General features: G+C 40.8%; 1 protein-coding gene across 1 annotated transcript in view; it reads right to left on the bottom strand.

Moving 5' to 3' along the window:
• fhip2a (FHF complex subunit HOOK interacting protein 2) overlaps nucleotides 1–6,820 on the bottom strand; it is a 60,930-nt gene extending 54,110 nt beyond the window's left edge. The window contains exon 1 of the mRNA XM_060842125.1: nucleotides 6,496–6,820. Within this exon, the coding sequence (XP_060698108.1) occupies nucleotides 6,496–6,540 (45 nt within the window). The 5' untranslated portion in view covers nucleotides 6,541–6,820. The remainder of the gene's footprint in view (nucleotides 1–6,495) is intronic.
• Nucleotides 6,821–15,808: the final 8,988 nt, after the last annotated feature.

The raw sequence follows: 15,808 nt of genomic DNA, 5'->3' as shown, positions 1-15,808 counted from the left end.
CAAAGTGCATCAATATAAATAATGTGTCATAAATTATGATAAGGGCACTCCAACTTGACACTACAATATCATTCCAGCTGCTTATTGTTACTTTTAATCAGGAACCAAGTTACAAGTTTTCAACTTACGGAAGCAGTTCAAAGTCTACAATAAACTGCACAAGAACCCAACTAAAGGTTAGAAAAATAGTGCCCAAACACAGATGACAAACAGTTGAGCAATCAGAAAATTGCAATCTAATGCAATACTTGAGATATATATAGTTCTGATATTTTTACGACAATCCACGTCTCCCATGCAATTCTTAATTACACAACAACCTGGCTTTTGCAGCACAGAAGAACATAGGAGCAGGAATGGACCATTCAGCACACCGACCTATTCTGTCATTCCATCTTGTGGGTCAATATTATATATCTGCACTATCCCCATGATTAGAGCATTTGAGCTACAGGGAAGGCCGTTTTCCCTAGAGTGTTGGAGGCTGAGGGGTGACCTTATAGTGGTTTATAAAATCATAAGGGACAGATAGGATAAATTGACAAAATCTTTTCCTTGGGGTAGGAGAGTCCAAAACTAGAGGGCATAGGTTTAGGGTCAGAGGGGAAAGAAATAAAAGAGACCTAAGGAGCAACTTTTTCAAACAGAGAGTGGTACACGTATGGAATGAGCTGCCAGAGGAAGTGGTAGAGGCTGGTACAATTGCAACATTTAAAAGGCATCTGGATGGGTGTATGAATAGTAAGAGTTTGGAGGGATATGTACCAGGTGCTGGCAGGGTTGGGACAGCTGGTCAGCATGGACGAGTTGGACCGAAGAGTCTGTTTCCATGCTGTACATCTTTATGACTCTATCTCTTAATGTCATTAGTAATTGTAGAGCTATCAATCTCTGTCTTGAATTTACTTTATGACTGAATTTGCACAGTCCTCTGGGGCAAAGCAGTCCAATGACTCAACACCCTTTAAGTGAAGAGATTCCCCCTCAGGTCTTTTATTTCAGGAATGTCTCTCCTGGTTCTTAGTCACACAGCTAGCAGAAATGTGTTTCCCACAGCTGTCTATCCTTTTAAGAATTTTCTCAGTTACTATAAAATAATCTTTTTATCGTTCTAAACTCCAGAAAATACAGGCCCAGTCTCCTCAATCTCTCCTCACAGAACAGTCTCATCATCTCTGCCGCATTCCCTCAATAATAACTGAATCCTTGCTGTAGGCAAGGGGACCTGAACTGCATTCATTGCTCCAGCTACAGTTACACCACTGTTCCATATGATTGAAGGGAAACTTCTTTGCTCTTGTACCCAAATATTCTTGTAACAAAGGCTAATATACCAATTTCTTTGCAAAATGTTACGGTATGCCTGCTTTTAGTAACTTATGAGGAAGGACACCCAGGTCACTTTGGACAGCAACATTTTCCAATCCAAAAAAAAGTAAAGCAAGCATCTCTCAGTACTATTAAACAACATATCAGACAGGAATCTTGCGTGAACACTCCAGCACAGTGTTATCAGGAATTTATTGTTCAAGTTGTTCTGCTCGTTCCAAAACTTTGCCATAACAGTACCTACTTTACTGAGACTCAGAACTAAAATATGCAAAATATATGCTGCTGAATTTACACTACAGTTACTCAAGAATTTTGTCAGAAAATGTTTGGGCTTGTGAAATTTTTTAACAGTGTGATTCATCTCAATTACTGCCAAACAACTACTATTGGCACAAATTTTACTTTTACGAATGTAAGAATTAGGAGCAGGAGAAAATATGGCTGATTTTGCCTGTTTCATCATTCAGTATAATCATAATTGATCCTCTGTTACAAATGTACTTTCCTGCCTGTTTCCTATTTTCCTTGATTTCCCTCAGAGATTGAAATCTGTGAATCTCAGTGCTGAATACATTTAATGAAGGGGCACCTACTAACTTTAGGGGAGAGAATGTCAAACATTCGCAATCCTTTGAGTGATGGTATTTGTCCTCATTTCGGTCCTAAGCGATTGACCCCTTCTCCTGAAGCTATGTCCCATATTCTGAACTACCTACGTGCTCAGAACTCCCCAGCCAAGGGAAACATGCCTTAAGTGTTCAATAAGTGTTTCAAAGCTTTATCAGGCTTCTTTGCAGTTAAGATTAGGAGACTAATTAATCTACTAAGGATGCAAATCAAACTATTCTGCAAATACTTCTCCAATTCCTATTAATTTAAACACATATCTGTACATGTAAAAGAAGAAGAATTTGGAAATCCTCTGCCACACTCTTGATAATTCATTTGTTTTACCAAAGAAATATCCTTAACTACAAAGAGAGCTCTACAGAAGTAATTTAGTGATCAATTCAAACCTCCTGTCAACTGTCAGAGATAAACTACCAGCTGGGAACAAAGGAGGAAGAAATTACTGAAAGCAATTTGATTCATTACGCTGAAAGAAAAGACAATAAAAATCTATCAAAATCTTCACTGAGAGGTAACAAGAATTTAAAAGAACACTAAGTATTCACATTGCAAGTCAGCAGACAAGCTTTCTCCCAAACTCAAAGTGACATTTCAATCTGACAGCCACTGGATGGGGAGGTGGGAGAAAGAGACGGGCAACAAACAGCACATAATGCATCCTGCTTCAAAGAACAGAATGGTCCCAATTGCTTATGCTTTTTCAACAGTTATATTAATGTATATACAATACAATTAAATGCTATTTATAAGAAAAGATTTTCAAACTTAACTTATCTTGGGCAGAAGATCCCAGGACATTCATTAGGTCATGATGTTCCTCTGTTAACATGGATGTTATCTCCATTATTCCTTCACAATGAAAAGTAGGAGTTATCCCCAGTTACTCCTATTTACCCTCTGGAAGTTGGTTAGCTCAGTTGGGTGGATGGTTGCTTTGAGATAAAGTGTGACACCAGAGGGAGTTCAGTTCCCATACCTGCTGACGTTACTGCCTTCTCAACCTCACCCCTTGTCTGAGTCATTGCGACCTGAAGATTAAACCACCATCAGTCGTCTCTCTCTAAAAGGCAGCCCTATGGTATTCTGGGACTCTGGTATCTTACTGCTACTACTATTAGTATTTATCCCTGAATTAACACTGCAAATAAATTATCAGATCATTGCCATTATGCTGTTTGCAAAAAACAAATGTAATGCTTCTACACTGCAGTTGTGACTACACTTCAAAAGTACTTTATTGGTTGTAAATGGTTTTGAGACAACCAGCAATTGTGAAAAACACTATATAATTGCTAATTATTATATTATTAAAAAATACTTTATGCAACAGCCATCACTGCCTGTTGGAAATTAGAACTGCAAATCAAGAGAGTATGTCAGTATCAGCGAAGTGCTCATACACTGAAAAATTTATAAACCAGAGACTGAGTGCAACAGTGTTGGTCAAATCATATGGGGGAGGGTTGAGTGAGATGTGCTCTTGCAACTAATCAATTGCTTTCTAAAATGGTGTTTGAAGGTCTGGACAGGTGGGTTGTTTGGCGATTTGGGCACTCTCTCTGATGCTTTGATTTCAGCTTTGCATATTCCCCATGCAAAAGCTCTTTATGGTTTTGGTTACTTGCTGGACGAGCCTTCTCCATTTTGGTTAGTCACAAGCTAGGGACTCCCATGAGTTCTTGAAGAAGGGCTCATGCCCGAAACGTCGATTCTCCTGCTCCTTGAATGCTGCCTGACCTGCTGCGCTTTTCCGGTGACACATTTTCAACTCCCATGAGTTGGCAAATTATGTTTGACTTCTTCAGGCTTGTTTAAAGGACATCTCTAATGTATTTTCACTGTGCTGTGCCTGAGATTCAACTGGAGCAGTTGCTTTGGGAGTCAGATGTACAAGCTATTTGTCCTTCTCAGCAGAGCTGGGTTTAAGTAATTAGTACTTTGACACTTGACAAAGAGTCATAGAATCCTGTTGGACAGCCTTTGTTGCCTCTGGATTGAAGGATATAATGAAGGCATCATTGGTGGTATTTCTCCATTGCTTTGAAGTACCTGCTATAAATTGTGCAAGGCTCTGAAGCATATAGAAAGGTGGGGACTACCTGGTAAACCCTGGTAGTCTTGGGTTAAAGATCCTGGCCGTCAAATATGTTTTTTTCTCCATTGACTAAATGCTGAGCTGGCACATTGCAGGTGATGATAATTGTTTTTGTATGCGTCTGCCCTCAACAACACAAGGCTCCCAAAATAGAGACAATGGTCCATATATCTAGAACCCCTATTCTGAGGAAGTGATGTGCTGTGGGAAATGACTCAAAGAGAATTTTTACTTTACAGTGTTTGTAAAAGACCTTTTCTTGCCATTTGCTTTGGTGAAGGGGTCAGAAACAACATGAAAGCCTGTTTCTTAGTGAGTGTGCACAATAACACCTGCATATTTAAGACGTCTGACTGAGGTTGGAGTGCTTTTGGCTTTGGATTGAAGGCAATGCAGACTGAACCATTTCCCATCTGTTCTGTCGAGTACCTTCATGCCTGCAGGTAATTTACTGGAGGTGAAATGCCGTGCTACAGAGAGGAAAGTGGAAATAATGTAACCAGCAAGTTCAGAAAAGTACAGAAGTCAGATGACAAATGGGTACAAATCTGATGATTGTCTAGACTCTGACCCAGACTCCTCACTTTGACCTCAAATGACAGAAGAATAATCATATGTTTCTGACACCTATGATTTTAAAGCTGAAGCACCTGTAAAATGTTATTACCAAAAATGGTGCAGGTAGCTCAGCAAACGTATGTAACAGCATATGATTACATATGAAAGTACATATAAATTATGTAGCTAGTTATTATCTCCATCCATTACCTTACCTGTTCCCAGTCTCAGAAACCTCCAGGACACTCCTTTTTCTCCAAATTCTCAGCTTCTCCAATTCCAAACTCGTCTGCTCTTGGCATCCCCTATTCCAGTCACCACCTTGACCCCACATACAAAATCCCCATCCTCAAAACATCCATCCCTCTCTTAAATGCAGTTATTTCACTAAACTTTTGGTCAACTCTCCTAATGCCTACTTCCTTAAACTGGTCTTCATTTTGTTTGCCCAGTATGCCTCTGTGAAGCAGTCTAGGTTGTTTTTTTCCCCCAAGTTAAAGTCTCCATATAAATAGTGAAACAGACCAAAATAAAAACCTGACATCGCTACAGTTCAAATAATCCATTAAATTATAATTTTAATATCATATATTTTCATGAAGCAAGGCTGTAACTGATATTAAGCATAAACAGTTGAATTAAATAATTTTCCAGACTCCAAGTGCCTACAGACCAAAATTATTTGCCAATGCTATTTGTTATAACATAGATGTCTTAGAGTAATTTACATGATATTGTGTGTGTGGTGTGTGTGTGTGTGTGTGTGTGTGTGTTGGGGGGGGGAAAGAAAAGAGTAAGAGAGAGAGAGAAAATGGGATTGAACAATATATAAAAGAAAATAGCAAAAGGTGGAACCTAGACCAAAACATGCATAAAATACTTGACAATAGACTTCACTGAAGAAGGGCTTATGCCCGAATCGTCGACTCTCCTGCTCCTTGCATGCTGCCTGATCTGCTGCGCTTTTCCAGCAACACATTTTTCAGCTCTGATCTCCAGCATCTGCAGTCCTCACTTTCAAACCATATGACACATTAATATTTTGTGAAGAGGAATGAATTATTGCATATTACAAGTTGTATATAAATGTGTGCTTTCCAAAAGACACTCAGATTATCTCCATTACTTATTTTGACTTTAGACCGTTGTTGAATATATGCCTTAATTCCTAAATACGACAGGCTGCATTCAAATCAAACTCACACTTATGAGCGATTACTCATTTGTACGTGCACTATGATCTGTGCACAAAGGAGATAGAAAACAAAGTAACTGATAAATAATCCTGATTCTATGACGATGATTATTCGGCAGTATGTTTTTTGGCAGACAGATTTTCTTATATTGACTCGAGATCTTTGCCGTTTCACGACTGCAGGATTGTGCCATAACCCAAACAAAAGCAGCTCCTACACACAATGGGAGGGAGATAGGGCAGTGCAGAAACAAACAAACAGCTGCTTCCCGGAGAGAGAAACAACACTGGAGCAGCCGCTGTCCTGTCTCCCTCGGCACTGCCCCAGGATAACTGGAATATCACACAAAGTGGATGAGCAGCCAAGATCCTGGGTGGCTGTCAGAGACAGGGAGGATACTTCAAACAAATATCAATACCATCAAAACCTGACCACGCCGGAGAAGTTTCCCCAAATAGACAGGAATAAAGAAATGGAAGCTCCAATTCATTCAGATTGATAGAATAAATTGACTGTTACCCCCCGTCCTCAGGGAGGACAGCAGGTGGGGGGGGGGGGGCACTCTCACTTATTTGCTCCAACAAGGTAGGCCTCTGTGGGACCCCGATGTAAAGTGAAAGGAAGCGGCCCGGGGCTGGGTGTGGGTTCGCAGCTGCCTGCTGGCTCCAAAGGGGCAGTACTCACCGCCTCCACCGCCTGCTGCAGGATGTTGGTAAATTTGGTGAACATCTTGGCCTTGGACTCGCGGATCTCCCGGCGGATCTTCTCCTTGGATTCCTCAATCTTCTTCCTGGTTCGATCCAGCCTGGCTGTTCATGCGCCTCGCACACAAAATAACAGAACAGTGGGGGGGAAACGACCCAGAAACGGACAAGTCGGAGGTACAGGGCGCGGGCAGACCCCGGTGATCAGACAGGCCGACAGTAAACATTCAACACCTCAAACAACACAAACACACAACCGACACCGTGGCACCACAAACACTGACTGTTGGGCCAACTGGCTACGCGGTCCTCCCAACGCCAGGGGGCGACGCCCTGCCGGCATCACCCCATAGTACGGTCATCCTGGCGTCAGAAGGCGCCCAAGAGCACAGGATGACTCGCTGACTGACAATGTGGTCCTCCCAACAGTAGGTGGCGGTGAAGAAGCATTTCCACCCCTCCCCCGGCCGCAAACACTGACAATATGGTCCTCCCAACACCAGGGAGCGATAAAAGATCACAGCCCATTCTAAGTCGCTGGCTGATGATATGGTCCTCCCAGCGCCAGAGGGGAGTGAATAACACAGTCTGTACTGTCCTACGAATGTTAAAGGAACATGATGATAGTGTCTCTACTCCTGGATAGTGAGGCGTAGATTCAAATACCACCTGCTCTTGTGATGTGTAATGGCATCTCTGAACAGGTTGATTAGAAAAGAAGATGAAATAAAAATACATCTAAAAGTAAATACCACGTTTGCTGGAAATCTGAAATAGAACAAAGTTCTGGAGCAACTATGATTTGGAGATGCTGGTTTTGGACTGGGGTGTACAAAGTTAAAAATCACACAACACCAGGTTATAGTCCAACAGGTTTAATTGGAAGCACACTAGCTTTTGGAGCATTGCTCTTCATCAGGCGATTGGGGAGGACGCAATTGTAAGGCACAGAATTTATATTGTACTTTGCTCAAAAACTGCATAAATTCATGTAAAACTCTTATCTCACTTTTTAAATTAGAATCAATCTAAACACCATGGCATAGACAGAGAACACAGGGGGCTAACACCTTCAACATATTGTCTAGCTAACACCAATTGTTACAGCTAACCTAAGAATGCAACTTTTCAAAAAAGGTTTTGTGATTTACACGTGAAAGAAGTGAAATTATCATGGTATTCGAACAGATGAAAGACTCAACACTCGAGGTATTTTTCAAGGTATAATTTCAGTTACATCACACTGTAAATTTTTGCTATAAATTCCGTGCCTTACAATTATGTCCTCCACAATCACCTGATGAAGGAGTGTCGCTCCGAAAGCTAGTGTGCTTCCAATTAAACCTGTTGGACTATAACCTGGTGTTGTGTGATTTTTAACTCTATGGCAACTCAGCAGGTTGAGCAGCATCTGCAGACAGGGAATTTTTTGAGGCTAGTGTGATGCTTCCTCAGAATTTGGGAAAGCAAATCTTAGCAGGACTTATACACTTAATGGTAAGGTCTTAGGGAGTGTTGCTGAACAAAGAGACCTTGGAGTGCAGGTTTATAGCTCCTTGAAAGTGGAGTCACAGGTAGATAGGATAGTGAAGAAGGCGTTTGGTATGCTTTCCTTTATTGGTCAGAGTATTGAGTTCAGGAGTTGGGAGGTCATGTTGCGGCTGTACAGGACATTGGTTAGGCCACTGTTGGAATATTGCATGCAATTCTGGTCTCCTTCCTATCGGAAAGATGTTGTGAAACTTGAAAGGGTTCAGAAAAGATTCAGAAAGGATGTTACCAGGGTTGGAGGATTTGAGCTACAGGGAGAGGCTGAACAGGTTGGGGCTGTTTTCTCTGGAGCATCGGAGGCTGAGGGGTGACCTTATAGAGGTTTACAAAATTATGAGGGGCATGGATAGGATAAATAGACAAAGTCTTTTCCCTGGGATCAGGGAGTCCAGAACTACAGGGCATAGGTTTAGGATGAGAGGGGAAAGATATAAAAGAGACCTAAGGGGCAACTTTTTCACGCAGAGGGTGGTATCTGTATGGAATGAGCTGCCAGAGGATGTGGTGGAGGCTGGTACATTGCAACATTTAAGAGGCATTTGGATGGGTATATGAATAGGAAGGGTTTGGAGGGATATGGGCCAGGTGCTGACAGGTGGGACTAGATTGGGTTGGTATATCTGGTCGGCGTGGACAGATTGGACTGAAGGCTCTGTTTCCATGCTGTATATCTCTATGACTGTATGACCTTATGATCTGATTATATTATTATTGTTCTGAAATGTCACTGGCATGCAAGATCTTCAAAAGTGTATGAAACCTATGTCTCTGAATGTACTTTCCCAATTGTAACAGGAGTGGGAATAGCCCATATAGTTATCCATCCCAACTGGCTATTCAGCCTGGTTTTCCAAAGCGTAAGATCAAAGCTAATCTTTGACTTCAACTGCACTTTCCTGCTTACTTCTCATGTCCCTTGATTTCATAAGAGGACAAGCATCTGACCCTCTCAGCCTTAAATATAAGATGAAGGTTCCACAAGTCTGAACATCAAATTCCAAAGGGCCACAACCTTTTACTTGAAGAAATGTTTCCTGTGAGCTTAAAATGATTGACCCAATATCTTGAGCCTGTGGCTTGTATTCTAGATTTTCTAGCTGGAGAAACAGCCTAAGTACTTATCCTGTTGAACCGATATGTCTCAGTGAGATGACCTCACATTCTTCTAAACTCCAGAGACAATTAGGACCAATTTACTCAAACACTCATCATAGGAAAACCCATTTAAACTAAATAGAAAAAAGAAGTAAAAACAGAAAATACTGGACAAACTCAGCAGATCTGGCAGTATCTGTGAAGGGAAAAACAGTCAAAGTTTTGAGTCCACTATAACTCTTCAGTACTGAGGAAGTGAAGGAACTCCTTACAGCTTTAGTCAAACTGCAAGATGATTAAAAGGCACTTTAGCAGTTCATGGCTGTGTACAAATGTCAATACTGCAATGAAGAAAGGAACAGCTCAATGGGTTATTGAAGGCAAACCTCAGTATTAACAGTGTCATGCTTTTATTACAATGTGAAGAAAGATTAGATTTTTTTCTATCTGTAGATTTAAAAGCAGGTGCAAAATGGGTGACTGGTAAATACATAGAGTCATAGAGATGTACAGCATGCAAACAGACCCATCGGTCCAACTTGTCCATTTTGAACAGATGCCCCAAACCAATCCAGTCTCATTTGCCAGCACCCAGCCCATATCCCTCCAAACCCTTCCTTTTCATATACCCTATCAGATGCCTTTTAAATGTTACAATTTTACTAGCGTCCACTACTTCCTCTGGCAGTTCATTCTATACATGTACTGCACTTTGCTGAAAAAGTTGCCCCTTAGGTCTCTTTTATATCTTTCCCCTCTCACATTAAACCTATGCCCTCTAGCTCTGGACTCTTCCACCCCAGGGAAAAGACTTTGTCTATTTATCCTATGATTTTATAAATCTCGATCAGGTCACCCCTCAGCCTCCAATGCTGCAGAGAAAACAACCCGAGCCTATTCAACCTCTTCCTATAGCTCAAATCCTCCAACCCTAGCAACATCCTTGTAAATCTTTTCTGAACCCTTTCAAGTTTCACAACATCCTTCCAATAGGAAGGAGACCAGAATTGCATGCAATATTCCAAAAGTGGCCTAACCAATATCCTGTACAGCTGCAACATGACCTCGCAACTCCTGTACTCAATACTCTGACCAATAAGGAAAAGCATACCAAGCGCCTTCTTCACTATCCTATCTACCTGTGACTCTACTTTCATGAAGCTATGAACCTATACTCTAAGGTCTCTTTGTTCAGCAACACTCCCTAGGACCTTACCATTAAATGTATAAATCCTGGAAAGATTTGCTTTCCCAAAATACAGCACCTTGTATTTATCTAAATTAAACTCCATCTGACACCCCTCAGCCCATTGGCCCATCTGATCAAAATCCCATTGTAATTTGAGGCAACTTTCTTTGCTGTCCACTACACCTTCAATTTTGGTGTCATCTGCAAACTTACTAGCTATAGCTCTATGCTCACATTCAAATAATTTATATAAATGACATAAAGTAGAGGACCCAGCACCGATCTTTGTGGCATCCCACTGGTCACAGGCCTCCAATCTGAAAAACAACCCTCCACCACCACCATCTGTCTTCTACCTTTGAGCCAGTTCTGTATCCAAATGGCTAGAGCTAACCTTGCTCTAACCTAATCAGTGTCCTATGGGAAATCCTGTCAAACATCTTGAGAAGTCCATATAGATCACGTCTACTACTCTGCCCTCATCAATCCTCTTTGTTACTTCTTCAAAATACTCAATCTAGTTTGTGAGACATGATTTCCCATATACAATGCCATGTTGACTGTCCCTAATCAGTCCTTGCCTTTCCAGATACATGTGCATCCTGTCCCTCAGGGTTCCCTTCAACAACTTGCCCACCAATGACATCAGGCTCACTGGTCTATCGTTCCCTTGTCCATGGCTTGTCCTTACCACATTTCTTAAATAGTGGCACCATGTTAGCCAACCTCCAGTCTTCCACCACCTCACCTGTGACTATCAATGATACAAATATCTCAGAAAGGGAGTTGGAATTGCAATCTGATAAAACAAGCAAGGAACTACAATGCAGATGTTTGCATTGGAATTTGAAAGCTTTATTACATTTCTTTAGCCTGCTCCTGCTTTTTAGTCTATAGGGCTTTTATAATCAGGCCTCTTGTTCATTTTGATCTGTGAATTATCAGAGAATAATGACTCGCCAAAAAGTTCCCATGTTTAATAAGATTCATTGGTTTGAAAACATGATTAGAAATCTAAACTGAATCGCAATTCCCCAGGATACGATGTTATGGAATAGAACGCTCTCACTTCTCTAAGCTTAGCAACACATTTCCCCAGGATGTTTAAGTTGAGTGGTCATATGGTCACCAGAAATTGGCCAAGTTCTGTTATTTGTAGATTCTCCTTTTGCTGTTTAGATGCACTGTCTCTGAGATCTGCTTTTGACAATTGGTTGGGCTGTTCTTTTCTCTACTGCAGTATTTAAATTTAAAAGTCACAGTTTTTTATACTGTTCAAGTCCCTTCCTGTAGTTTTCCAGTTTGATTGAAACTGTAAGGTGTTCCTTCATCACCACAAAATGTCTGCATTACCAACCTTCTGCATATGAAATTCCAAACTATTATTTGGTCTTATCAGATGTAGTTTAATAAGCAAGGAGTCTTGAAAGCCTGCTACATGGCTTCACTGCCTTCTGACAGTATATCTGAAAATGTTTCACAGCTCAATAGATTTTCAAATGAAAATAATTGACACTGTTCCCAGATGTATATTTTTCTTAAAGCATACTGCATAAACAGTTGTATGAAAAATAATCAGATTTGCTGTTTTTTTCTTCTAGTAACGGAATTGCAAAGAAGATTTTAAGAGATATTTAATTGAAATCTTATGGTAACATGTAGTAAACCCGGAATACCACTTTTAGTCCTGGAAAACTGTGAAAAGAGGTTATATTTATCGAGGTATGTGTTACTAACATTCAATGCACCAAAATTAGTTCTCAATATGAAAGGTGGTATCATAGCGGGGAGATTGAAAGAACTTGGGAATTTTAGCTTAGAGAGGAGGAGTCTCAGATGATCTTACAGAAGAATAGAAAATAGAATAGGGAATGGAAAGCTTCAACGTTTATTATTACTTTAAATTTAATACGAATAAGACAATGTGATGCAGCAGCAGTGTGGGAATGAGCTCCCATAATATTTGATGTCATGTTGAGGACACAGTTTTGAACAGAACATTCACCTTTGTAAAGTGCTTTATAGTACTTTATTATGTAAAAGGCACTATAAAATTGCTCGTTGTTGTCATTAAGAAAGAGGGTAGACTATGTAATTAGATAAGCATTTACTCTATAAAAGCTTGAGATACTAATCTTCCTGGCTGGAAAGCTATTTCTGCACAGCTATTATTATTGCTATCCACTGGCTTTGCTTGTTGATGGGCATTATCTTGCACTTCCACCTTATGTTGTATTATTTGTTGATGGCACAATTGTAAATCATATAGAAGACAACAAAAATGACCTTGAAGATATATTAACAAGGTTACAATGCAAGATGCACCAGATCTATTTAACATTTAGAACCTCTGTTTTTAACTGTTGATAGACTTTTTTGTTGAGAGATATCCTATATCTCTCTTTAGATAGATAGTTATAAAGATAGACAGGTAGATAGATAAAAAAAATTGATAGTTTTTGTGTTATTGTATTTGTGAAAATTCAGCAAATGTGTACAGTGTGCCACAAAACAGTGCTATTTAATTACAGAAGCTTTAGCTTCACACTGTGGCTTTTACAATGGTATTATTGACCACTGTTCCCATTATTTCTCTAAAAGATATTCTCATATTCAACCAGGCTTACAGAATATGTAAGCCTGCACCTGTTTCCATTCAACAGTCATTTACTAGTTCATTCTGAAGAGAATGCTGTCACCAATGTGCCTGGTTTAAAGCTTAAACAAAGCCTTGCCATTAACTGTCAATCGTCATCAATCAGTGGATTCTCCATGGCAATGCCTCTAGCAAAGTTCACTTATCAACCAGTCAGCATGCAACATAAACGTTAGTTTTCCCCTTGAATTGGTATTTTTGTGAAATATCCTGATGAGTGTCAGATGAAAAGCTTTGGCAAAATGTGTCATTTTTCAGCAAATTCAAGCTCTGTACAATTATTTATATATCGTTTTGTTTGTTTGTCTATTTCGTTTATTTATTCCTTCCCAACAGGTGCACGGCAGATACTCACATGATTCGGCCAACATTGTCTCTCTCATACGCTGGATGCCCCAAGACATGGTATATTGGCAAAACTAGGTAGATGTTATGACAACAGATGAATAGATACTGTGTAACAATCACCAGATAGGGATGTTCCCTCCCAATGGGGGAACACTTCAGCAAATTTGGCCTCGGATCTTCGGGTAAATGTCTTCCAAACGGATTTCGAGATACACAACAATGCAGAATCACCGAGCAAAGGCCGATAGCCAAGTTCGGTACCCATGAGGACGGCCTCAACTGGCATCTTGGGTTCATATCACACGACAGGTGACCCCATCATGCTTTATACTCTCATACAAACATACACACACACAACACACACTCACACATAAACATACTCATACACACTCTCTCACACACACGCACACTCTCTCACATGCTTGTACTGCCTCGCACTCACACTCTCTCTCTAGTGCACACGCACATGCACACTTTCTCACATACATATACTCCCTTATACGCATATGCACAGTCTCTCAAGCAGACACACACACACACATTGTCTCACACTCTCTCACACACTCTCACTCACACACACATTCACCCACACAAGCACATATACTGTCTCACACAATGTGGAAGTGCTGTTGTTGTACGGGGCTGGACAAAGTTAAAAATCATATTCTGGATTAGTGGTGCTGGAAGAGCACAGCAGTTCAGGCAGCATCCAAGGAGCAGCAAAATCAACGTTTCGGGCAAAAGCCCTTCATCAGGAATAAAGGCAATGAGCCTGAAGTGTGGAGAGATAAGCTAGAAGAGGGTGGGGGTGGAGAGAAAGTAGCATAGATTATAATAGGTGAGTGGGGGAGGGGATGAAGGCGATAGATCAGGGAGGAGAGGGTGGAGTGGATAGGTGGAAAAAGAGATAGGCAGGCAGGACAAGTTTGGACAAGTCATGGGGACAGTGCTGAGCTGGAAGTTTGGAACTAGGGTGAGGTGGGGGAAGGGGAAATGAGGAAACTGTTGAAGTCCACATTGATGCCCTGGGGTTGAAGTGTTCCTAAGGGGAAGATGCCACAGCACCAGGTTATAGTCTAACAGGTTTATTTGGAAGTACAAGCTTTCAGAGCCCTGCCATATCATCAGGCAGTTAGTGGGGCAGGGTATGTTACTATAAATTCTGCGCCCTATGATTCTGCCTCACTAGCAACCTGATGAGGGAGCAACACTCCAAAAGCTTGTACTTTTAAATATCTCTCTCTCTCTCTCCCCCTGTCTCACACACACACACACACACACACACACACACACACACACACACACACACACACACACCATTTGTAGACAGTCAGTCGATGTGGCATTTTATAAATTCCCACTTTGAAAATAAAATCAGTCTGACTCCAGGTTAAGACACAGACCTCCATAAAAAGTGCATTATCTGACCTGAGATGTCACCTCTTCAATATTGATAAAACCTTAAGTTATCTTGGGCCAGTGACTTGAAATAAATCCTGGCATTTGCATATTATTCAATCGAAACCTACACCTTCATTCTAACTGATTAAAGATTCAACAGACATCTTAAGTGTGTTTAATTCATTTGCACTAATTGTATGACTCTTTGATTTTTTCATTTTAAATTCTGTGTCTATGGAATCCCTCTTTCACTAATACTTGAAGAAGGAGCAAGGATCTGAAAGCTTGTGTTTTCAAATAAACCTGTTGGACAAGAAGTTGGTGTCATGTGATTTTTGACCTTTTCAACCCAGAGGAACACCGCCACCTCCACATTATTCCTTCTTTTGTGCATTAAACGTATGTTTTCTTATTAAAGAACTGCAGCCTTGTGGGAATATGTTTCAGCAACTAACCGCATTAAACAATTGCAAAAATTAAACAGACGATCTATGAAGCCAGGTTTTATTCTGGGATCTGACTTTGTTCCATTTTACCATTAGCTAGAATTGGAACACAGCTGAAATATTTGGCTTTGAACTTTGCGAGCTGAATTTTATCAAAGGTTTCAGACCTGAATATTGAGACTAAATGAGTGCCCTGAGCCTATAGGCACTAGCTGTTTTCTCGAAGGTGGCTTCCTCACTAATTTACGTTGGGCTTGCTTTCAAAGGAGAGGACCAGCAACTGTGAAACCTTAGCCACTGGAGGCCTCAAGCAGAAATGAAATAAAAGATAATAATACCGCAAGTGGGCAGTGCTGAGGATTATAGGAGAAAGCCTCCCTTGGGGGTGATCATTGCATCTTCATTCTTTGACCCCCAACACCATTTTCGGCCTTGCAGCCTAAAGGCAGCTACCTCCATAAGGCCAGCAGCTTTCCTATATGGCAGACAAACCTGCCTACCATCAAGGAATGCCCTTGATTATTCCAAATGGTTGTCCTCTTCTGGGCCTATCTCTTGCCCTTCAGTGCAACTCTTCGCTATTTTATCAGCACCTTCACGCTCACTA

The sequence above is a fragment of the Hemiscyllium ocellatum genome, chromosome 22 (genome assembly GCF_020745735.1).
Source record: "Hemiscyllium ocellatum isolate sHemOce1 chromosome 22, sHemOce1.pat.X.cur, whole genome shotgun sequence".
Classification (NCBI taxonomy): Eukaryota; Metazoa; Chordata; class Chondrichthyes; order Orectolobiformes; family Hemiscylliidae; genus Hemiscyllium; species Hemiscyllium ocellatum.
Note: the sequence above shows the minus strand (reverse complement) of the source record. Positions and strands in the feature narration are given on the sequence as shown.